Here is an 18260-nt window from a genome sequence, read left to right as displayed (position 1 = left end):
TACTTTAATTCATTGTGGGGATTTTTCTTCATTCACTCAGAGATCATTTGGACTTCTACTGATACAACATTTTGGATTCTAGTAGGTATCCACGTAATCATTCACCCACATACATTTAACATTAAAAAATGGTTGAGAAAATTCAACTTTTCCACAAGTGTATATGGAACCATGCATCTGGAGGGAGAAGGGCTGATTTTGTATGTGGGAGTCAGGTCCCACAAATCTGATCGGGTTTTTTGAAGATGTGACCAGGAAGGTTGAGCTGAAACAGAGGGTGATGGTAGAAGGTTGTATTCCAGACTGGAAACCTCTGACGAGCGTGTGCCACAGACTTCGGTGCTGGGCCCATTGTTGTTTGTCATCCACATCATTTATTTAGATGAAAAAGTACACGGCATGATTAGCGGATGACACTAAAATATCTGGGATTGAAGAGAGCAGGATTGGTTCGGCAGGTCGATAGAGGAATCATTGATGGAATTTAATACAGACAAATAGGAGGTGTGGCATTTTGGGAGGATAGGTCCTACAAATTGAAAGGTAGGGATCTAGGGAGTGCTGTAGGATCGAGGAGAGGGACATAGTACTTTGAAAGTGATGTCACGGGTAGATAGTGTGGTCAAAATGGTTTTTGGCATATTGGCTTTCTTCAGTCAGAGAATTGAGTTTAGAAGTTGGGAGGTTGTGTTACAGTTGTGTATGATGTTGGCATATTGTGTTCAGTTTTGGGCACCGTGCTACAAGAAAGATGGAAGTGATTGTTCTACCGTTCCCTGCTGCGGCTCCCTCTCTCCCGCACTGATCCCGATCAAGGAAAGTCAAGAATGAGCAGCGACCCGGAAACGGTCCGTTGAGCCGTGATGGTCCCTGTTTCTTTTTATTATTTGTACTCTTATTCGTTTCCTTAATGTTAGTGTTTGTTATTGTTATCGACATTGGAGTATGAATGAATCGTTTAGTTTTATAGGGGGTGGATAATGACGCAGGCTTGTATATATAATCATAGATAAAAGAAATACATCTACATGTATACGAGACTGTGAACTGCCATCGTTGGCAGGTCGCGGTATATGACTTCAAGCCGGTATGAAAAAATATAAATAAAATATTCTAAAAAAGAAAGATGTTGTCAAGCTGGAGAGGGTGCAGAAATTTATGATGATGTTGCAGGGATTCAGGGGGGCCTGAGCTATGGGGAAAAGTTCAGCAGGCTGGGGCTTCATTCCTTGGAGCACAGGAGCATGAAGGGTAATCTCATGGAGTGGACAAAATGATGAGAGGAATCAATCTGCTGAACACAGAGAGTAGGGGGATCAGTAACCAGAGGACACATATTTAACATGAGGAGCTGCCAGAGGAGGGGGTTGAGGTAGGTCATGTTGTTCTGTTTAAGAACAAATTGCACAGATACGTGGATAGGATGGCCCATGGGCAGGCAGGTGGGCCTCTTTCCCTGCTGTAGGACTTAAATATTTAGAAGAAAGGGCATTGTGGTCTCAAGCTCCTGCTGTGGCTCTGGGGTGGACGGCGGGGGGGGGGGGGGGCGGGGGTGGGGGGGGAAGGTGGTCAATTAAAATATCACTTTTTGTGTCTGATAGATTTTTTTAATGCAAAAATATTAAGGGTTACGGAAGTAAGAAATTAGGAGATTGGGTTAAATTAAATAATGAACTAATTTTGAGGGGCAGTGTGGCTTTCATATGTTCAGGTGTCCCATCATTCTTATAGAGTTCAACAATGTGCGGAAATGCAGAAGTCACGTGATGGAGTAGTGGCCGGTAGGGTAAAACCAGCCCTCCCCAGAATAGAAGAAAAAAAGTCAAGAAAAGACAAAATTCAAAAAATATAAAATATAAGAAATAAAAGATAAAGTTGCAGAGAAGAGAAAGAAAATGGCACCTAAGAAGGGAAAAGTAAAAACAACGGGAAAAAAAGAAGAAAAGACGTCGGAAAAGAAAGGAGAAGGCCTTACCTGCATGAAAGAACAGGGAGCCGTGGTGGAGAAGAGCACCCGATCTCTGAGGTTGGTGTCAGCCCTGCGGAGTTGCGACCCCCCGACCAGTGGACTGCAAAAATGGCTCTCTGAGCTCTCTGAGCCAAACAAAAGTGCACACTGCGCAATCTAAGGAAAAGGAAATCACAGACGGGAGGGGGGCTCAGCCAAGGAGCGACCAGCTGAGGGATGCCCAACACCAGGGCTCTTAGCTGGAAGATGAGGAAAGCGGCAGGAGAGGGAGTGAAGTACCAAGTGAGAAAGAAAGTCGATGGGGTGAACGGCAAGAGGAGCAGCAGCAGGAGGCTCGACAAATGAGCAGATCAGAAGGAGAGGACCAACAGCAAGAAGTCAAGCAAGAGGAGGCCCGACAAAGTGAGACAAGCAACTCATCAGAAAAATCAGAAGAGACACAGATACAAAGAAGAGAAGAAGAAGACACAAACACAGGTACAGATACCGAAGAAGAGGAAGAATACCAAGATCTTCACAGAGAAATAGAAGGTAAAACAGATGAACAGAATATAGATAAAAAATAAAGCTTTTTTTCCAAGAACAAATGAGAGCATTAAAAGAATGGTTGACATTAGAATTTAGTGCAATTAAAAGAAAAATGAAAAGAACAGAAGATGAAATGCAAAGATTAGAGCTAGTCATGACAGAAATAGGGAAAAGAGTAGAAAATGTAGAAGAACGAGAAACGGCTGTAGAAATGGAAGTAAATGACTTAAGAGGAAAATTGGAAGAAAGTGATTATAAAAATTAAAGAGACACAAGAGTTGTTAGCCCAGAAAATTGATATGTTGGAAAATTATAGTAGGCGAAACAACATAAAAATAGTGGGCCTGAAGGAAGATGAAGAAGGCACAGATATGAAGGAATTTATAAAAGAATGGATCCCGAAGGTCCTGGGAATGACAGAAATACAGGAAGGAATGGAAATAGAAAGGGCACACAGAACACTAGCTCCGAAAACACAGACACATCAAAAACCAAGATCCATTTTAGTAAAATTTTTGAGATATACGACAAGAGAAAATATACTGGAGCGGGCAAGGAATAAAATTAGAGAAGACAATAAACCATTGGAATACAAGGGTCAAAAAATATTTTTTTACCCAGACACAAATTTTGAACTCTTAAAGAAGAGGAAGGAGTTTAATACAGCAACATCAATCCGATGGAAAAAGGTTATAAATTCATGTTAAGACATCCAGCTATGGTTAAAATATTTATCCCTGGGGAGCAAAACAGACTGTTCTCGGATCCGGAGGAAGCATGAGAATTTGCAGAACGCTTGCAGGACAGAAGGAGAGATGAAGAGATGTAACAAGAATGAAGAACGCCGATAAAATATAGATAAAGATGTAAAAACAATGTATATGTAAAGAACTAAAGAAGGGAAAGAGAAGGGAAGAAAGGAAGTAAGGGGAAAAAAAGGGAGAACTTTGTTATTTGTGTAAAAAAAAGTGTTTTCTGGGGGGGTTGTGGGGGGGGGAGAGAATAACCATCACTGCGAAATCAGTTGACGCTCGTGAACAAGATTGCAGTCCAAATGGAAAGGGGAGTTGTGGTTGCCCAGCAAGGGATAAAGGGCAACTCAGAGAGTGGGGGGGGGGGTATTTGGGGTTGAGATAATATTGGATGTGGGAGTTGTTGGAGTATTTTATGTTTTAAATGTGTTTAAAAAGGGAAAACTGAGAGATGAAAATGGGGAAAAGGGGGAAGGTGGTGGTGAGGAAGCAGAAATGAGGTGTAAACAGGATATGAGATGGCCATGTTGAACTATATGACTATAAACATTAATGGAATACATAACCAAATTAAAAGGAAGAGGCTATTAAATTTACTGAAAAAAGAAAAAAATAGATATTTGTGCAGAAAACGCACCTAACTGAAGTAGAACATAATAAATTACAGAGACTGGGTAGGCCACATAGCGGCAGCATCATATAATTCAAAAGCTAGAGCTGTAAATATATTAATTAATAAAAATTTACCAATCAAAATAGAGGAGGAAATAATAGATCCAGCAGGGAGGTATGTAATGATAAAGTGTCAGATATATTCAGAATTTTGGAATTTGCTCAATATATATGTGCCTAACGAGGAGGATCAAAAGTTTATGCAGGTTATTTTTGAAGATTATAGATACACAAGGAAATATATTGATAGGAGGGGATTTTAACCTTAATTTGGATCCAATGTTGGATAAAACTGGACAAAAGACAAGCAAAAAGAATAAAGTGGCCAAATTTATGGTTAAATCAATGCAGGAAATGAAACTTATGGGTATATGGAGGAGGCAACACCCAAGAGAGAAGGAATACTCATATTATTTGAGTAGGCATAAAACATACTCAAGGATTGATATGTTTTTGTTGGCCTATATTCAAGGGAGAGTTAGAAAAACTGAATATAAAGCTAGATTACTATCTGATCATTCACCCCTATTATTAGCAATAGAACTGGAGGACATCCCACCAAGAACATATAGATGGAGGTTAAACACCATGCTACTTAAAAGGCAGGAATTTAGAGAGTTTATTGAACACCACATTAAAACATATTTTGAAATAAACACGGAATCAGTGAAAGACAAATTTATACAATGGGACGCAATGAAAGCCTTCATCAGAGGGCAGATAATAAGTTATCTAACTAAGATGAAAAAGGACTACGATCAGGAAATAGAGCAGTTGGAAAGGTAGATAGTAAGTACAGAAAAGGAACTAGTAAAAAGGGATGATATAAAAAAAAGGAGAGAATTGGTGGACAAAAAAAAAACCAAAACATTACAAACATACAAGGTGGAGAAGGACATAATGAAAATAAAGCAAAAGTATTACGAACTGGGAGAAAAAACACATAAAATATTAGCCTGGCAACTTAAAACAGAACAAGCTAAAAGAACTGTATTGGCATCAAGGAAAAAGGACAAACAAATTACATATAACCCAATAGAGATTAATGAGAACTTTAAGGAATTTTATGAACAATTATACCAAACTGAGAACGAGGGGAAAGATGATAAAATAGAAGAGTTTTTAGCTAAAATTGAACTGCCGAAATTGCAAGAAGAGGAACAAAACAAACTGATAAAACCATTTGAAATAGAGGAAGTACAGGATATATTAAAAAAGCTGCCGAACAATAAAACATCTGGAGAGGATGGATTCTCAATAGAATTCTATAAAACATTTAAAGAGTTATTAATTCCTCCTCTCCTGGAAGTAATGAACATAAAAGTAAGAAACACAAAACTTGCCAGATTCATGTAAGACAGCAATAATTACAGTAATACCAAAGATGGGGAAGGATCCATTAACACCAGCATCATATAGACCAATATCTCTACTTAATTCAGATTATAAGATAATAGCAAACAGATTGGCCGACTGTGTACCAAAAATAGTAAAACAAGATCAAACTGGATTTATTAAGAAAAGACGAACAGCGGATAATGTCTGTAAACTTATTAATCTAATTCATGCAGTTCAAGGAAATAAGAAGCCAACAGTGGCTGTTGCTTTAGATGCAGAAAAAGTCTTTGACAGAGTAGAATGGAACTATTTAAAGTATTACAGAGGTTCAATCGACCAGAAAAATATATTCATTGGATTAAAGCATTATATAATAGACTGTTGGCGAAGGTAACAGTAAATAGATATGTATTGAACCAATTTAAATTAAGTAGGTCAACTAGACAGGGATGTCCATTATCCCCCTCATTGTTCGCTTTAGCAATAGAACCATTGGCAGAACTGATAAGAACAGAAAATAAAATAAAAGGGATAAAAATAAACGAGAAGGAGTATAAAATCATCTTATTTGCAGATGACATCATAGTATACTTAACAGAACCAGAAATATCAATAAAATAATTACATAAGAAATTGAAGGAGTATGGAGAAATATCGAGGTACAAGATCAACGCAAATAAAAGTGAAGTGATGCCAATGAGTAATGCGGATTATACAGAATTTAAAAAAGAATCACCATTTAAAGGGCAAACACATGCCATCCGATACCTAGGCATCAGGTTAGATAATAACTTAAGCCAACTGTACAAACTAAATTATCAGCCACTAATAAAGAAATTGCAGGAAGACTTAGAACATTGGAAAGAATTATCGCTAACGTTGATAGGAAGGGTAAATTGCATTAAAATGAATGTCTTCCCAAGGATACAATACTTATTTCAATCGTTGCCAATTCCCTTAATGGAGAAATTCTTTAATGAACTAAAGAGATTAATAAGGAAATTCTTGTGGAAAGGGGGGAAACCGAGGGTAGCGTTAGATAAATTAACTGAGAGGTATAACCAAGGTGGTTTGCAGTTACCAAACTTTAAAAATTATTATAGAGCAGCACAATTAAGGTATTTATCAGATTTTTACCAGACAAGGGAAAAACCAGATTGGACCAAAATAGAGCTAGATAAAATAGGGGAGAAGGTACCAGAACATATACTTCATAAGTGGGATGAAAAGCTGGTGCAATATAAAAGCTCACCAGTACTGCATTATTTACTTAATATATGGAAGAAGATCCACTTATTAAGGAAAAAAACGAACTACCAAATACCAAAATTACTATTGACGCAAAATCCGCTCATCCCTTTTGCAATAGATAACCTTTCCTTTAGAGAATGGGAGAGAAAAGGAATTAAAAGAATAGAAAATAGTTTTTTGGGAAATAATTTATTAACATTTGAACAGTTGAAGTACAAATATGGAATAACTCATGGTACAATGTTTGCATATCATCAACTGAAAGCTTATTTAAAGGATAAATTGGGAAACAGACTGAGATTACCAGAAGGAAACAGCTTTGAATATGTGATTACAGACACAATGATAATTAGAAGATTTATAACGAAAATGACCATTAAGCTGCAAGATAAAGAAAATGATGAAATAAGCTATAAACCTAAACAAAAGTGGGAAAAGGATTTAAACATAAAGATAAAAAATGAAATATGGGGAAAGTTATGTTCTGGAACTATGAAGAATATAATAAACACAAGGTTACGCATGATACAGTATAATTGGTTACACAGGTTATATATCACGCCCCAAAAGTTAAAAAAATGGGATCCAACATTATCAGATAGATGTTTTCGCTGTAAGAAGGAAATGGGAACAATAGTACATTCAATTTGGGCATATGAGAAAGTGAAAATGTTTTGGGAAGATCTAAATCAGATATTAAATAAAATCACAAAAAATAACATACCAAAAAGTCCAGAGATCTTTCTTCTAAGTAATATAAGAAGTAAAGAATTAGGCCTCAAATTGGATAAAGCGCAAAAAAGATTTATTATGATAGCCTTAGCAGTAGCAAAAAAATGTATAATGTCAACTTGAAAAATGGAAGAGAGCCTGAGAGTACAGTAATGGTACATGGAAATGAATAAATGTATTCCATTGGAAAAAATAACATATAATTAAAAAATAAAGTCACATTATTTGAACAAATTTGAGAACCGTACATGGAAATCAACAGAGAGCGCTTGCCTTGGACCTCCACCCCCTAAAATGATAGAATGAGAAGAAGACAAAATGACTTGATCCAGTGTGTAAAAGTAGATGACACAATTTTCTTGTTTATTTTCATTGTGTGATGGCATTGTTTAATGGGTTTATTGTATATGTTGAATATTTATTGGTTTTGGAGGGGGGTGGGAAGGGGGGAGGGAAGGTAGGGGGGGAAAAAAGGGAGAAAATGCAACTGTGTATATTTAATGAGAAATGTTTGTATATATTTTGGTTGATATGGTTCACAGTGTGAAAAATAAAAAATTATAAAAAAAACGTGCGGAAATGGTCGCAAGTCTGAGACAGCCCCTTCAGGAAAGGAGATGTGAAGGCTTCCTTGGGTATCAGCGTTCAAATCAAAATTTGATCTGCTTTTCTCTCTCGCCCTCCCTGTCCTCCTCTTCCTCTTCACAGAAAAATTCCTTTCTCTGTGCGGCAAGGCGTTTTACTGCCAAAATGGGTTCCAGTGTGTTCATCGGAAGTCAGGAAACGTGAGCTGTACGTCTCTCTGCCACAAAGCCTACTGCAAGAACAGCGGCATCTGCACTCACAACTGGGGCCAGGGGCCCATGTGCCAGTAAGTGAAGCCATGTTTCCTGTCACCGTTGTCTTCAGCAGCACTACTGCAGCACCACCAATCCAGGCTCAAATCTGGTGCTGACTGTAATGAGTTTCTACGTTCTCCCTGTGTCTGCGCGGGTTTTCCCCGGGGGCTTTGGTTTCCTCTCACCCTTTAAAAACATACCGGGGTTGTAGGTTATGGGTGGCATGAGGTCGTGGGCCAGAAGGGTCTGTAACTGTACTGTATATCTACATTTTAAAATTTAATTCAATATAGACTGGGAACAGGAGCTCCAGGACACAAGTGATAGAGTGTCGGCAGTGGATGTTCTGTACAGACAAGCTGTTAAACCAACCCTGCCTGATCCACTATTAATCCAAAAGTCTAGACTAACAATTCAAAGATTTTAGTTCATACCCCACCTTTTCACACAGAAAGAGCTGGCAGAGAAAGTGTTAGAAGTGGGTACAATGATAATGTTTAAAAGACCTTTAAGCAGCTAATTAGGAAAGGTTTAAGGGATTTATGGGCCAAATGCAGGCAAATGGGATGAGCTTGGGTAGACTATTTGGTCAGCATGTATGAGTTGGACCAAAGGGCCTGTTTCTTTCTTGCAAAACACTACAACTTTAAAACACCACGACTTTAAAACACTGTGGTTAATATGGACTTTAAATCCAGTTAATAGTCAGGAATTGGCAATAATTAATCTTTGTAATGATGAGAACACATCTGGTTAACTCGTGTCCCACAGAGAAGCACATCCTTACCAGGTTTGACCCACGTGACTGCAGACTCTCCGATGAGGGTTAACTTTAAAAACAATATCCTCTTACAGCATCCCAGCAAACTACCTATCACCAAGGATGGACAATAAATTTGGAATTCCCAGATCGTGAAAAGTGACTAAATTTAATAGGTACCATAGTACTATTTTCAGAGGGTTTGACCTGTGATATTCTTCAAAAAAAAAGCAGTGTTCCAGTCTTTATTACAATGTTGTTCATGGAATCTTACTTTGTACATATTGTCTGCCCAGTGCCCCACATTCCAACAGTAACAACACGTAATTCATTAGCTGCAACGCTTTGAGAGGAGGCTCGGTTAGCATAGCAGTTAGTGCAATGTTGTTAAAGCGGCAGCGATGAGGACCAGAATTTGAATCCCGCGCTGTCTGTAAGGACGTTCTCCCCGTGTTTGTGTGAGTTTTCCTTGGGGGCTCCGGTTTCCTCCCATTGTTCCAAACGTACCGGGGGTGTAAATTGGGAGGCTAGGGCTTGTGGACTGAAATGGCCTGTTACCGTGCTGTATGTCTAAATTTGTTTTTAAATGAGGAAAGGGCCAGTTCTCTATTGACAGTTGAACTATCTGGTGACAATAGCAAAGGGAAGTTTATGAATCTATCTGTGACTTATGCTGGATGTGTTGACCCTGTCTGGAATGGTGATAAAGAAGCTGGGTGTCTGGGATAAATTAGGCATATAGCAGGGTAACAGGCCCTGCCGGCCCACAAGGCCATGCCACCCAATATCCCAATTAACTACAACCCCCATACGTTTTTTTGAAGGGTGGGAGGAAACTGGAGCACCCGGAGGAAACCCATGCAGTCACAGGGAAAACGTACAAACTCCTTACAGACAGCGCCAGATTCGACCCTGGGTTGCTGGAGCTGTAACATCATTGTGCTAACCATGCGGCAAAGTTCCTTCCCCTTATGCAACTCCTGGTGTTCAGATCAACAGCAGGTGAAGGCAGACCAGACTCCGCTGTGATACTTTGCATAATGAGGGGAGGTGATTGTGAACTTTAGGAAGGGAAAAGCAGAGATGTATGATCCAGTGGCCATTGAGGCATGGAGAGGGTGAGCAAATTTAAAGGCCTTTCCTGGACCAAATATACTAATGGCATCATGAAGAAAGCACGTCAGAGCTGCCACTTCCTCAGGAGTTGGAAAAGATTTGTTATGACATCGAAAACCATGGCAAACCTCTACAGAAGTGTAGTGGAAAGTGTGCTGACCGAGTGCACTACAGCCTGGTATGGGAGCCCTGCAAAAGATAGTGGACACAGTCCAGGGCATCACAGGCAAAACTCTTCCCACCATCGAGAAAATCTACTCAGAATGCTGCCGACGGAGAACAGCAAAAGATATTGGACACAGCCCAGGACATCACAGGCAAAACTCTTCCCACCATCAAGAAAATCTACTCGGAACGCTGCCGACGGAGAATAGCAGAAATCATCGAGGACGTGCTCTGTTCTCACTGCTCCCTTCAGGAAAGAGGTATAGGTGCCACAAGACTCGTAACATCAGGCTCAGCAACAGTTGGTACCTTAAAATTCCTAAACAACAAGATGTGAGTCCTACTATTTAAAAATAAAACTTTATTTAGTATTTTTTCAATATAAATAGACTTTTACAGAATAAGTAATCTAATAATAATAAAACAAACCCACTCCCTCCCCCCTCCCACAACAGATCCCTCAAGGGAAGTATTAAAAATAAACAAAAACATTCAATAATTTACAATATTACTAAATTCATATTTTTCATGTAAGGTGTCCACATCTTAACAAAAAAAAATTCATAATTATTATGTAAATTATGTTATTTTCTCCATATAGATACACGACTTCAACTCATTATGCCATCGAATTAGATTTAATTCCGCTTCATCTTTCCAAGACATAGCAATACATTTACGAGCAACTGCCAATGTTTGACAAATAAACACTGTCTGAAACTTATCCAACCCCAAGTCCACTAATGGAGTAAAATAACCCAACAAAATATTTTTGGATCTAAAGGAAATTGAATTTTAAACAAATTTTGACGAAAATTCCTAATTTTAAACCAGAAAGGTTGAGCTTTATCACAAAACCAAACAGAATGTGGAAATGTTGCAACACATAATCCACACCTAAAACACAAATCTGAATTACTAAATCCATATTTTTTTCAATTTTTCAGGGGTTAAATATAAATGATGCAAAAAATTATAATTAACTAAGGTTAATTATATCTTGCATTAATTAATTTAGTCAACCCATCATAACACATTTTCCCAAACCACCTGACTAATCTCACAACTTAAATCATGCTCCCATTTAATCCTAGATGTATCTAATTTTTTTTAAACCATAGTATCCTGTAACAATTCATACATCTCTGATATAAAACCCTTATCTGAAAAATATGAAACCATAAATTCAAATTCAGTTAACTTAGAAATTTTCATTTCTCTTCCAAAATGATCTTTCACTAATGTCCTCATTTGCTAATAAACAAACAGAGAATTCTCTAAAATCTCTAATTTCTCTTTAAGATGATTAAATGATAAAAATTTGCATTCTTCAAAACAATCCTGCAATCTTTTTATTCCTTTAATCCACCAATCTTCTAAACTCTAATATTCAATGAAAAAGGAATCAATTTATTTTGATATATTGGGGATTGAACTGATAAACTACCTTTTGATCCTATGAATAAATTCATTTTAGTCCAAATTTCTAATAAATGTTTCAAAATTGGTACATTATATTTCTGTAGTAAGACAGTATTCCATTTAAATACAAACTGATGAGGACAAAATTCCAATATCGCAGTCAATTCCACCCTAGCCCAACTAGGAGGATTAGAAACATCTAACATATGAATGATTAATAAATCTTAATTGAGCTGCTTCATAATAATTAAAAAAATTATGTAATTGCAAACCTCCCAAAGCATCTGCCAGGTCAATTTATGCATCGCTACTCTTCCTAATTTTCCTTTCCATAAAAATTCTCGAACTACTTTATTTAAATCTTGAAAACATGATTTCGGAAGAGAACAAGGAATCGATTGAAACAAATATTGAATTCGCGGAAAAATATTCATCTTTATACAGTTTACTCGACCTATTAAAGTTAAAGGTAAATCTTTCCATTTAATCAAATCTGCTTTAATCTTTCTCATTAATGGTACATAATTTAAATTATACAATGATTGAAAATTTACATCAGTCATTATCCTTAAGTACTTAATTTTATCAGTCCATCAAAATTTACTAATTTGTCTACATTGATCATAATTTCCTTCAGAAATTGGCAGTTTTTCACTTTTATTTCAATTTACTTTATATCTAGATAATTTGCCATATAATTCTAAACAATTTTGCAAATAAATTAAAGATTGATCTGGATTAGGGTATAAGGATTGGACAGGATGAATATAAGATTAATTTACAAGATGTGAGACCTACTAGAGGAGAGGCCATACTGGATCTAGTACTGGGTAATGAACCTGGTCAGGTGAAAGACCGTGGTGGGGGAGCATTTTGGTGACAGTGATCACAACTCCTTGTGCTTTTGCAAAACTATGACAAGGATAAACCAGACAAAATAATAAAATGTTTAATTAAAGAAGGGCTAATTACAAAGGGACGAAGCAAGAATTAGGGAGAGTAAATTAGGAAAGGATGTTCTTGGGAGAAAGTCTTCCAGACTCCCGGATGTCCATATCTGCACTAGGTGTGTCGAGCTGCAGATTGTCAGGGACCGTGTTAGGGAACTAGAGCTGCAGCTCGATGACCTCAGGCTGGTTAGGGAAACAGAGGTAGTCATAGACAGGAGTTACAGCCAGGTGGTCACGCCAGGGCCACGGGAGGATGAAAGGTGGGTAACTGTTAGGAGAGGGACAAAAGAACGTAAGGTGCCAGAGACGAGCCCTGTGAATGTAACCCTCAGCAATAAGTACGCCTCTTTGAGCACTGTTGAGGGGGACATCAAGGTTGGGGGGAGTGACAGTGGCTGTGCCTCCGGCACGAGGTCGGCCCCTGTAGCTCAGAAAGGGAGGGAAAGGAAGAGGAGGGCAATTGTGGTAGGAGACTCCATAGTTAAGAGGACGGATAGGGGATTCTGCGGACGCAGCAAGGAGAACAGGATGGTGGTTTGCCTCCCTGGTGCCAGGGTCCGAGATGTTGCTGCTCGTGTCCCAGATATCCTAAAGTGGGAGGGACAGGAGCCAAAGGTCGTGGTACATGTAGGTACCAATGACATAGGGAGAATTAGAGAAGAGGTCCTAAAAAGTGAGTACAGGCAGTTAGGTAGGGAGTTAAAAAGAAGGACCGCAAAGGGGGTAATCTCTGGATTACTCCCTGTGCCACGTGACAGTGTGAATAGAAATAGAATGAGGTGGAGGATTAACACGTGGCTGAAGGGGTGGAGTAAGGGGCAGGGTTTTAAGTTTCTGGATAACTGGGACCTTTTTTGGGGGAGATGTGACCTGTACAGTAAGGACAGGTTACACTTAAATCCCAGGGGGACCAGAATCCTGGCAGAGGATTTGCTAGGGCTACTCAGGATCCTTTAAACTAGAATGGTTGGGGAGAGGGAACAAAATAGTACAGAGCAGTAAGGAGAAGGTTAGAATGCAAACAAAGAAAGTTTGTAGTAAGTATTTGAATATGGATGGGCAGGTGATAGAGAAGGGAAATGCTCTGGAAGAAGATGAAGGGCAATTGGCAGGAAAAGTAAATAATGTTGTTCTTAAAGATGAGGGAAAACAGGGATTAAAAATTGGGAAATCCCTGAAATTCATATATTTTAATGCCAGGAGTATTGTAAAAAAGGTGGATGAGCTGAAGGTGTGGATTGATACTTGGAAGTATGATGTGGTAGCGATTAGTGAGACATGGTTGCAGGAGGGATGTGATTGGCAACTGAATATCCCTGGGTTTCGTTGTTTTAGGTGTGATAGAGTCGGAGGGGCAAGAGGAGGTGGGGTTGCATTGCTTGTCAGGGAAAATATTACAGCGGTGCCTAGGAAGGATAGATTAGAGGGCACATCCACGGAGGCTATTTGGGTGGAACTGAGGAGTAGGAAAGGAGAGGTTACACTTGTAGGGGTGTATTATAGACCACCCGGAGGGGACCGAGACCTAGAGGAGCAAACCTGTAGGGAGATAGTAGATATTTGTGATAAGCACAGGGTTGTAATTATGGGAGATTTTAATTTTCCACATATAGATTGGGAAACACATTCTGTGAAAGGACTGGATGGGTTAGAGTTTGTGAAATGTGTGCAAGATAGTTTTTTACAACAATATGTAGAGGTGCCGACCAGAGAAGGAGCAGTGTTAGATCTACTGTTGGCAAATGGGATGGGTCAAGTGACGGAGGTTAGTGTTGGCGAGCACTTCGGGTCCAGTGATCATAATGCCATCAGCTTCAATGTCATTATGGAAAGAGAGAAATCAGGGCCAAGGATTGAGGATTTTGATTGGGGAAAAGCTAGATTTGAGGAGATGCGAAAGGACTTGCAGGGTGTGCATTGGGACAATTTGTTTTATGGGCAGGATGTAGTAGAGAGATGGAAGTCTTTTAAAGATCAGATTTTGAGAGTGCAAAAGCTTTATGTTCCTGTTAGGTTAAAAGGAGGGGCAAAAGGTTTGAGAGAGCCGTGGTTTTCAAGGAATATTGGAAACTTGGTTCGAAGAAAAAGGGAGGCGTACATTAGATATAAGAAGCATGGAGTTAAGGAGATGTTTGAAAGATACATTGAATGTAAGAGGAATCTTAAGAGAGGAATTAGGAAAGCTAAAAGAAGGTACGAGAAAACTATGGCAAGCAGGGTGAAAACTAATCCAAAAGAGTTCTACAAATATGTTAATGGTAAGAGGAAAGCTAGAGACAAAATTGGTCCCTTAGAAAATCAGAGTGGAAAACTGTGTGTGGAGCCTAGAGAAATGGGGGAGATATTGAACAGTTTCTTTTCTTCGGTATTCACTAAGGAGAAGGATATTGGGAGATGTGGGATAAAAAAAGCAAATTGGGTAAATATGGGGAATATAGAGATTACAAAAGGTGTAGTTTTAAGGCTTTTGAAGAATATAAAGGTGGATAAGTCTCCGGGACCAGACGGGATCTTCCCCAGGACATTGAGAGAAGTGAAGGAGGAAATAGCAGAGGCTTTGGCGGTAATTTTCCAAATGTCATTAGATATGGGGATAGTGCCGGAGGATTGGCGCATTGCGCATGTGGTTCCGTTATTTAAAAAGGGTTCAAGGAGGAAGCCTGGCAACTATCGGCCTGTAAGTTTGATGTCTGTGGTAGGTAAATTAATGGAGAAAATTCTTAGAGATAGTACTTATAAACATCTGGATAGACAGGGTCTGATCAGGAGCACTCAACATGGATTTGTGGGAGGAAGGTCATGTTTGACCAATCTGATTGAATTTTTTGAAGAGGTGACTAGGAATGTGGATGAGAGTAGCGCAGTGGATGTTGTCTATATGGACTTCAGTAAGGCCTTCGATAAGGTACCACATGGAAGGTTAGTTAGGAAGGTGCAGTCTTTAGGTATAAATTTTAAGATAGTCAAATGGATTGAACATTGGCTGAAAGGGAGAGGCCAGAGAGTGGTAGTGGATAATTGTCTGTCAGGTTGGAGGCCGGTGACCAGTGGTGTGCCTCAAGGATCTGTATTGGGCCCATTGTTGTTCGTTATATACATTAATGATCTAGATGATGGGGTGGTGAATTGGATTAGTAAATATGCAGACGATACTAAGATAGGTGGAATAGTGGATAATGAAGAAGGTTTTCAAGGATTGCAGAGGGATTTGGGCTGCTTAGAAAAGTGGGCTGAAAAATGGCAGATGGAATTTAATGCTGATAAGTGTGAGGTGCTTCATTTTGGTAAGAAGAATCAGAATAGGACATATGTGGTAAATGGGAGAGCATTGAGGAATACAGAAGAGCAGAAAGATTTAGGAGTGACGGTACATCGTTCCCTGAAGGTAGAAACTCACGTGAATAGGGTGGTGAAGAAGGCTTTTAGTATGCTGGCCTTTATCAATCATTGCATGGAATATAGGAGTTGGGAGGTGATGTTGAGATTGTATAAGACGTTGGTGCGGCCTAATTTGGAGTTCTGTGTGCAGTTCTGGTCGCCTAATTATAGGAAGGATATAAACAGAGTGGAGAGAGTGCAGAGAAGGTTTACCAGAATGTTGCCTGGGTTTAAGCATCTGGAGTATGGGGAGAGATTGGACAGATTGGGTCTTTATTCTTTGGAGCGTAGAAGGTTGAGAGGGGATTTGATAGAAGTATTTAAGATTATGAAAGGGATAGACAGAATGGATGTGGATAGACTATTTCCGTTAAGAGGAGGAAAGATTAAAACAAGAGGACATGAGTTAAGAATTAAGGGGCAGAGGTTTAGAGGTAACATGAGGGGGAACTTCTTTACTCAGAGAGTGGTAGCTGTGTGGAATCATCTTCCGGGAGAAATAGTGGCGGCGGAGTCAATTGTATTATTTAAGAAAAGGTTGGACAGGTATATGGATGAGAAGAAGATGGAGGGTTATGGGCATTGTGCAGGGAGGTGGGACTAGAAAGGGGTGTTTGGTTCGGTGCGGACTAGAAGGGCCTAATGGCCTGTTTCCGTGCTGTAATTGTTATGTTATGTTATGTTATGTTAAGTAATGTGGGGATCTTTAGGGACCGTGTGTGTGTGGGGTTCTTGAGGTTTGTTCCACTGAGTCAGGGAAAAGATGGTAGTGAAAGGAAGCCATGGTTGATAAAAGAGGGGAGGCGACTAGTTAAAAGGAAGAAGGAAATGTACATTACATTTAGCAATATTTTAGGTTTAAAAACAGTACTCTATATGTAATTGGATGAATACGACCTCCTTTTGTGCATGGCACAATTGGCTTCAATTTAAAGTGGTCAATAGAGTACATATGTCCAAAGTTAAATTATCTCATTTTTATTCAGAAATAAATCCTCCATGTGATAAATGGAACATTGCTGATAATTCGTTGATCCATATGTTCTGGGATTTCTTAGTTAAGAAAAATTATAGAAAGATATTCTTAAAAGTCAAATGAAAACTTTGCCCTTTAATTGCTCTATTTAGATTATTTCAAGAAGATGAAGTCTTAATGATTCCAACTCAAAGTTGAATTTTATCTTTTATTTCTTTGATAACCAGACGTACGTACACACACACACAACCTCGGCCACACCCACCCCATACCCCACACACACACCACACACCCCACACATGTCATGTCTTACCCAAGCTTAGAAAAAAATTAGATATGCTATTAAAGATTCAAAAATTAACTTCCAAAAGATATGGGGCCCATTTATGGACAACTATCATCATCTTAAGAGTTCAGGTTGCCAAAGTGCTGTTGAGTTTCAGGGTCACTCAGTTTCCATGGACCATTTTCTAACCTTGCTGAGAGGTCGGGGTTTTGAGCTATGGAGTTTTTCTCCCTTTTTTTTAAGTTTAGGTTTCTTTTATTTTCTTTTTTAAATTAGATTAAGGCTCTGCTCAACTGTGATTAATACAACTTTTGATAAAAATTCTTACAGAATGAGAAGGAAAGATAATTGTACACCTTTTCCTTTATTTCTCAAAAAATACATTTATAATTTATTTGAAAAGAACTTTTAATTTTATTTTTCCTTTATTTCTCTTTATTTTGGGTTGGGGTTTTTTCTTTTTGTTTGACATTACGTTTTTCTACACTATATCCAATGTGCGTTGGTCCTGTTCATATTTGAAAACTTTTTCTTAGGTTTTTAAATGTATTGCACATTGTATAATTGTATCATTCAATTGTTTTTATATTAAATGCCAATGAAAATACTTTAAAAAGATTTAAAAAACAGGAGGGGCTCATCAGAAGTATTTGGTAGCCAGGAAGGAACTTAAGAAAGGACCGAGGAGAGCACGAGACCGAGAGGGCACGAGAAGACCTTGGCATGTAGGATTAAGGAGAACCCCAAGGCGTTCCATGCTTATGTGAAGAACAGAAGGATGAAGAGAGTGAAGGTAGGGCTGCTTAAGGATAAGAGAGGCCCCATGTGCCTGGAGGGGGAGGTCCTAAAGGAATACCATGCTTCAGTATTCACCAGAGAAAAGCACGGAATCGAATAAGTTTATGTGCTGATATTAATTTGAGATTAACTAATCTGTGATATTAAGAAAAGAAGTGCTGGTTCTTCTTAAAAACAAGATGATAAGTCCCCAGGATCAGATGAGATATACTCCAGATTGCTTTGGGAAGGAAGGGAAGAGATAGCTGGGGACTCTGGCAATGATCTTTGTGTCTTCTTTGGCCACAGGAGAGGCACCAGAGGATTGGAGCCTGGCAATTTAAATTTT

General features: G+C 38.8%; 1 protein-coding gene across 1 annotated transcript in view; it reads left to right on the top strand.

Annotated features, from left to right (window-relative positions):
- Positions 1-18260, top strand: part of LOC138746602 (uncharacterized) — a 57544-nt gene that overhangs the window by 19856 nt on the left and 19428 nt on the right. The window contains exon 3 of the mRNA XM_069904894.1: positions 7951-8113. Coding sequence (XP_069760995.1) covers positions 7951-8113 — 163 coding nt within the window. The remainder of the gene's footprint in view (positions 1-7950; positions 8114-18260) is intronic.

The sequence above is a fragment of the Narcine bancroftii genome, chromosome 12 (genome assembly GCF_036971445.1).
Source record: "Narcine bancroftii isolate sNarBan1 chromosome 12, sNarBan1.hap1, whole genome shotgun sequence".
Classification (NCBI taxonomy): Eukaryota; Metazoa; Chordata; class Chondrichthyes; order Torpediniformes; family Narcinidae; genus Narcine; species Narcine bancroftii.
The sequence above is the reverse complement of the archived record's forward strand: the minus strand, read 5'-3'. Positions and strand labels throughout refer to the sequence as shown.